Here is a 7325-nt window from a genome sequence, read left to right on the forward strand (position 1 = left end):
TTTTTAATCTGTTCAAAACGAAGTTTACAATATTTATTTAAATACACATTACACAACTTATTATTTTTGTATGTTTCTAAGCCATTATGAAATAATTTTCAATGATCGATTATAATTTATTTTAAAATTATTTAGTTAAAAGTTTAGTATAAATCCTAATTAAATGTCTAATTAGATAAATTAATTTTGAATTAACTACCGCGTATCAAATTAAGGTCCCAATTGAGTTTTCGCTTTTTACTTTTTCCAGATGAAATCAGTACTTAAGTGATTGGTTTGACGCTAAGTATAATTCTATGTAATGAAATTGTTACAATTGAAATTTTAAATTATTGAGTTATTTTATTCAATTGCATTCATATACGTCACATAGGAGGTTAATAATAAAAATGTCATATTTAAAACAACTATACCTGCTACCACCTGACCCTTAATCCGATCCTATAAAAATGAGTGTATCTCGATATGTTTTTAAGTCTTTAGCACGGACACAAAGACTCACGTTAATAAGACTCAAGTAGTAAAGTTTTTGCATAAATATGGCCGATGAAGATGTTTCAGCATCCCCCTATAGTTTCTTGTAACTGTTAAATCCTGGTTACGACCTTGCCAGTATACCACAAATAAAACGAACTCTAATAACTCACGTGATTTAGCATATTGATATTATTATACTATTTTAGCAACACGATTGAACATAGAATATTTTAAATAACGTAATAGCAGGTATGCTTCCTAAGTCCCGACCCATAAAACCTTAAAATTAAAGTACCTGCGTACCTATAATGATATAACTAATGCCAATTTTAAATTTACGTAATACGTCATTATCTATAAATAGTACTGTAACTATAAACTAGATACCTATACCTACTACTTATACAATAATATTGCAATACGTATACCTTCGAAATTCATACTATAGAAATCGGCAATTTCGCGATTTCACAAGAATCTGCATAAAATGAATTAGCAACAATGTCATGAAATTTTAAAATTATTTTAGATTTTGTAATGGTCGGTAATTATTAATAATATTAATATATTTAGCCAATGTTGAACGATAAAGGAAAAAATAGGTAGGTATATGGAATTCACACATATTATGTGCAAACAATACGTTAATAAATAAATTAAATTAAGATATAGGTAATCGTAATTCTATTTTTCACAAATTAGTCCTCTATATCAAAAGAAGAAATACTATTATTAATTTAATACCTACAATAGAATTTAAAATAAATAGGTACTTATACCCAGTTAATCATTTTTTTTTTTCATACAAGTATTATAGCATATTAGATAGGTACCATTATTATAATATTATCTTTTGTCATATTATATGATCATGTATCATAATATATTATAATCGTTGATGTTAAGAAAAAATTGAAATTAACTACATTTATTGTGTTATATTTTCATATTTTTACCTATAAAAAATAGGTACCTACCTACCAAGTACCAACTAAATAATTTATTATCATTTTGTTAATTATTTTATTATTATTTTAGTATCTACCCAAGTGGCCAGGTACCTTAGTAAATAGTAGGTATAGGTACCTACAATTCGAAAATTAATATTCATATAATAATTATAATATATAATATACACCAGTGGTTTTCAAACTTTTATTATACACGGCACACGCCGTAAACTTAAAAAATGTTCACGGCACACTGACTTTTTTTTAGATAAACAAAATTGTTTTGAATTAATTATAAATTTATTTTCTTATACACAATTATTCAATGCAATCGGTAATTTATGGGAAAATCGCGGCACACTAAGTGGATACTCGCGGCACCCAGTTTGAAAACCACTGATATACACCATACTTACTTGACTACGTCGCAACAATTTTTACGCAGAATTTTGAATCGTTATATTATATTAATCAAGTAAACTAAAAATAAATTTTGTATGACGAATATTTACTGGAATTGGGTAAATATAAAGTAATATACCTACCTATTATACAGAATCGTGTGTCGCCAATACAAATCTACCGTTATCGTTTGGGAAAAAAATGTTCCGACTTATTATCATTGATTATAAATACTATATTTATAAACAATGTTATTACTAAACAATATTAATGAACATTTACATTGACTGTATAAATAAAAAAAAAAAAATAAGTTTTAATAACGCTATTCGAATAAACAGTTTGGTTATGGTTGATGTCTAAACCACTTAAATGGGTAAAAATCGGCTCCTGACGAACAGGTCCAGTGGCGCAATCGGTTAGCGCACGGTACTTATAAGACAGTTGTTCGTGAGCGATGCCGGGGTTGTGAGTTCGAGCCTCACCTGGACCACAAATCTTTTTTGCACTTTTTTTTCAAAAAAACAAAACGATTTTTTCTTCCCCCACCACAACATTATTGTCATTATTAATTATTTGTTAATAAATGTAACGTCATTTACTTTTTACACATTTAAAAAACAAAATGGTTTATTTATTTCAAATTTTATTGTAATAAGCAATTCAACTGCTCCATACATTTTACCCATTTATATCTGGCAGGGTAAGATATTAATTCACGCTCAAAATCTAAAAATAAATAAAACTTAAAATTACTTTATATAGGAAGCGCGAGTCGAGAAAGTATAAAAAAATTCTCAACACAATCTATATTATTCAGCTCGATCTATAACTTACACATTAGATTATAATATACTTGATGTACTAAAAACAAGACATATTTTTAGCTAATACTTGTAAAATGATATTGCTCAATGCTCGTATCGATAAGACCCATACAATTAATCTGAAATATATTATGTTCTAAACGTATTGTATTCATACATTTAAAAGTTAACTTTTTTTTTTGCAACAGTTTTTAATAAAATACAATATTAAACATAAATAATTTTGTACTAGGTACACTACTTTTCAAAATGTATTTAGATTATTTACAATAAATATTACCTTTTTTTATTTATATACAAACAATTAACAATTTTATAAGTGAAAAGATAAGTAATCAAGAGAGGGTGGATTAATATGTATTAAAAAATAAAAATCAACCGAATATGCACTAAAAATCTTAAATTTGCATAAATATTTTCACTTGAATGTTAAAATATGCATAAAAAATTAGCAAAATACAAAAATTATTTTTTGAACAAAAGTGAAATAATGTCAATGTTCAATCATGGTCATAACCAATATTTTCTCTTCTTAGTTTACATATTTTATTTCCCCAATTATTGATCTAAGCCTGAAGGCAATATTTGGAAAAACTGTTTATTCCTACAATTATACATGATATTTATTTTGATATTAATTGAAACATTAAAATATGTTTATTTTCTTTTATTATAATAGACAATAGTGTATATTTAAAAAATATCTAAAAATAAAACATCGAAACATAAAAGATGGAATATGCAATTAAAATTTTAAAATAAGTTCTTAAAATAGAAACATGTCAAAATAAGCAAAAATATGCACTAAAAAAGTTTCATTTTTTAAATTGTTATGTCATGAAACAAATTTTGAGCTCACTTAGCATATCATACGATCAACCAAAATAAATATGCAAATGTATACAAATCCACGCTTTGATAATCAAGCTTATCATTATTTAAATAATTTATCAATACACATCTAATATACTAGACTTTTCAACATGTGATTATCATACAAAGGTTATTGTTATAATAATTGTATTTTCTGTGTTTTGAAATTCCTTAGTAAAGCATATCTTTTTTTATAATCGATTTTATAATTTATTTACCCATACACACAATTATAATATCATAATATATTTATAATAATCATAATGGTAATCATACATACACATAAGTATAATTTACATTTAGCCATACGGTTAAAGTAAAAATAAATTCATATTTTCTTAAGTATTAAACAATGCCAGTTGGTTTTATATTTGGTGGACTGCTTGGAGGATTATTTAAGCTTGACATTGTCTCTCTTACCTGAAAATTGTAAAATATATACAGTTGAATTAAATTGTTTAGAAATATGGTATTAGAACTTATTAAAGTAAGTCATGAAAAGTTATAATTAAAGACATTATGAGACACAAAATAAATAAAATACAATTTATTATTAAAATATTTAAGACCATGCAACATCATGACTCTCATGTGCTGTCTTCATCTTACAAGTGTTCAACATTATTTATTTTCATACAATATGAAGAATAATTTTAATCTCCGATATACTATTTCAATATTAACTTGAAATAATTTTTTTTATAAATGTTATACTTAAGAAACATTTTTTGTAAAAATATTAAGAAATCTACAGTTTTCATTAAGCTATTAAAAAAAATAAAATAGGTATAAATCAGGTTCCTAACTTGACATAAATAGCAACATTTTGATTGATATAATAAAATTAATTATGCACTTATAACTTATAAATCAAAATAATTTATGATATAACAAAACTTGGGGTTAAAGAAACTGAAAATTAAGTTCTTCAGATTTATATTTTATAAATGTTCTTACTTTTCCAATGTTTTGAAAAATAAAACTACTGGCCATTGAAGAAATGCCCAGGTTTTCTTGATTTCCTCCTTTGCACTTTATATAGCCATACAAATTTGCAATGTTTAAAGTCAATGCTATGCAGACCAATAACTATAGAAAAAAAATATTTACTGATAAATTAAAATAGACTCTATTATAATAAACCATGCATTCCAATTACCATCCATTTAAAATTAATGCTAAATAATGACGTGATAAAAAATAAAATCCACATTCCAGTGACAGACCATAGTCCAGCCCAAAATATCCTAGATTCACCAGAGTTTACTCGATGCTGCACAGATCCCTGTTAACAAAGGGAACTCATAATATTTTCTGACTAAAAGCATACAAAAACTATATCAAAACAAGAACCATTTGTAGTAAAGGTGAGATTAAATTATTATAAGTTAAGATAGATTTGTAACAACAAAAATATCAGCATATTATTATCTTAAAATAAGGTATTGTCTTACATCAAAACATAAATAATATAAAACATAATTTTTATATTTGATAAGTAATGAAAGTCTTGGGTTAAGTTAAGAATATTCCAATAAAAAATCAATTTTTTATTTTAATCACTTATTTATAAGTGTTTATTTTTTTTATGTTTTTCTCTTGCAAATTAAAAACAAATAACTTTTGTTAGAAGGAACCAACAATTTCTCACCTTTTTTGATTCGTAAACCCAATGTGAAACACCATCATCATCTACATAATTCCACCATCTCAGTCCAACCATAATACGACCTAAATATCAAAAACATTTATTATAGTTTGTAGGTATAATACGTAAACAATAAGTATCTAAAAAAGTATGTTAATACAATTTTAAGATTTACAATAATAAGAAGCTATGTAAATAACTAACCAGTAATGTTTTTCACAATCCAAAAGTCCATGGATAATAACAAAATTATAAGAACAAATAATGTGATAAAGCTTTCAGTAAATAATCTTCCGAAAAAATAGATGAAAACAGCAGTCACTCTGAAGAACAAGTGAAAAAATGTTACATACGGATGCCTGGAATAAAAATAAAATAATAATTTTTTAAGAGATGAGTTATTAGTTTATTACACACAATATAAATAATATAAAACAATCAAGTATTAGTTGTTTTTTTTTGTTAGTGTATAATAAAACAAAATAAATCTCAGTTTTATTATCAGATTTAATATAGTACTTCAACTGCTTCAAAAGTCACATACTATACAGTAAAATATAGGTAATGAAATTATATTCAACTTACGGTAATTGTGTAGAATTTGCTGTGTTCTCCTCTCCGAAAGGGATAGTATCGTCGCTAAGAGGATCCTGTGATCAAAAAACGAATAGGGATTACCATCAAGTACACAAATAATGAAATTTGTAAACTAAATAATATCGATATTGACTTACCATTTATTTTAGCAGTAGATAATTGACGAGAGATTGTGTATTGATGGGCGGCACTAAATTGTGTATTGGCCGTGGGGCTACATAATATTTAAACGTTGTGATAAATCATATTTACGTTTGTTTGTAATTAAAAATTGTAACGTGTACTTTTGAATGGTTTAAAACTCTGAATCGAGTACAAGTAGTGAGCACTTCAACTAATATTCTATTAAATTGAATGAGGAATATTGTATACACGTAAAGTATTGGTAATTCGTATCCGTATAATACCTATGACGAGTTACGATTTACGATTAAATATGAAGAACAGAAGAATATTAAAGAAAAAGACGTGAAGTCGAACTAGAAGAACCCTCAAATTATGATACGACGACAATTTATTTTATTGTGATAACCACTAAAAATGATAAGAAAATTGATAATATACGGCGGCTTATCAAAAGCTCTACGATAAAATATGTGATGAAATTTCAATCATACATTCGGACATTCCGACGTTCGTTAGTGTAGTGAGCGGATTTTTATGTAAATACATAATTTTATTGAATACTAATTTCTCAATTCTGATTTAAAATAAGCATGTATCATTACATCCTGATTAAAAATGAGACTTTTTAATTTTACATATTTTTATGTAAACACTTATTTTTAGATATTTCACCAACATTTACATACTTTATAAATATTTTGCTTTTTCATACTTAGTTGGGTATACAGTTTTTGTTTGTATTAAAATTATTATACTACAATTTGGAAATGTTGATCTATCAGCTTCTATTAATATTATATTATAAATAAGAAATGGCTAATAAAGTCGTTAGCGGTAGATTACAATTTGTAATGTAGCCATAGCCCATATAGGTATACATATAGGTATATATGTATATAATAATGTAAATAATATATGTATATAATGTTATCATTTATGATATAAATGATATATATCTAATCTCCAAATGTATGTTGTGTTGTATCCAATTGTTTCGAAAAATACAACAATATAGATGATTAAATCAATTAAATTAATGTAAAATAATAATTTTTTTTGTAAATTTATAATTTTTGTTTAAAAGTAAATAAAAAATTATAAGCCAAGTATAAAGTATTTATGCTTAAAAATGTAATATAAAACTCAATAACCCACATGTTGCTAAATTATTAATTATAAAAATAACGAAATTTTAAGTTTACATTTCTTTTTCATAAGTGTTCATAAAACCATAAGAATCAGTAAACTAATTTGAAGGTAGTATAGTAGTTAAAAATTTATAAAAAATTTTAATTAAGCTTTAGGTTTGAAAATTTAAAACAAAACATTTTATGAGTTTTTTAAGCTGTATAATATATTAAACTTCAAATACTTATGAAAAATTACTTATACAGTTTAAATTTTTCGTTAGAATTTTTTTTTTTA

General features: G+C 24.9%; 1 protein-coding gene and 1 non-coding gene across 3 annotated transcripts; one reads left to right on the top strand and one right to left on the bottom strand.

Moving 5' to 3' along the window:
* The first annotated feature begins 2229 nt into the window (after positions 1 to 2229).
* Trnai-uau (transfer RNA isoleucine (anticodon UAU)) lies at positions 2230 to 2322 on the top strand. The gene is given in 2 exon segments: positions 2230 to 2267; positions 2287 to 2322. It is a non-coding gene; the product is annotated as a tRNA-Ile (tRNA).
* A 1437-nt stretch (positions 2323 to 3759) lies between these two features.
* On the bottom strand, positions 3760 to 6282 carry LOC114127194 (uncharacterized Golgi apparatus membrane protein-like protein CG5021). 2 transcript variants are annotated; one of them, XM_050197344.1, is made up of 7 exons: positions 5912 to 6282; positions 5763 to 5827; positions 5382 to 5536; positions 5181 to 5260; positions 4689 to 4802; positions 4487 to 4618; positions 3760 to 3949 (listed from the first exon to the last, which is right to left on the bottom strand). In XM_050197344.1, the coding sequence occupies exons 1-7, from the start codon at positions 5912 to 5914 to the stop codon at positions 3875 to 3877; spliced, it is 624 nt and encodes a 207-aa protein (XP_050053301.1). In that variant the 5' UTR covers positions 5915 to 6282; the 3' UTR covers positions 3760 to 3874. The 2 variants fall into 2 exon arrangements, with proteins under 2 accessions (XP_050053301.1, XP_027847170.2); XM_027991369.2 differs by having other exon boundaries at positions 4689 to 4814.
* Positions 6283 to 7325: the final 1043 nt, after the last annotated feature.

The sequence above is a fragment of the Aphis gossypii genome, chromosome 1 (assembly GCF_020184175.1).
Source record: "Aphis gossypii isolate Hap1 chromosome 1, ASM2018417v2, whole genome shotgun sequence".
Classification (NCBI taxonomy): Eukaryota; Metazoa; Arthropoda; class Insecta; order Hemiptera; family Aphididae; genus Aphis; species Aphis gossypii.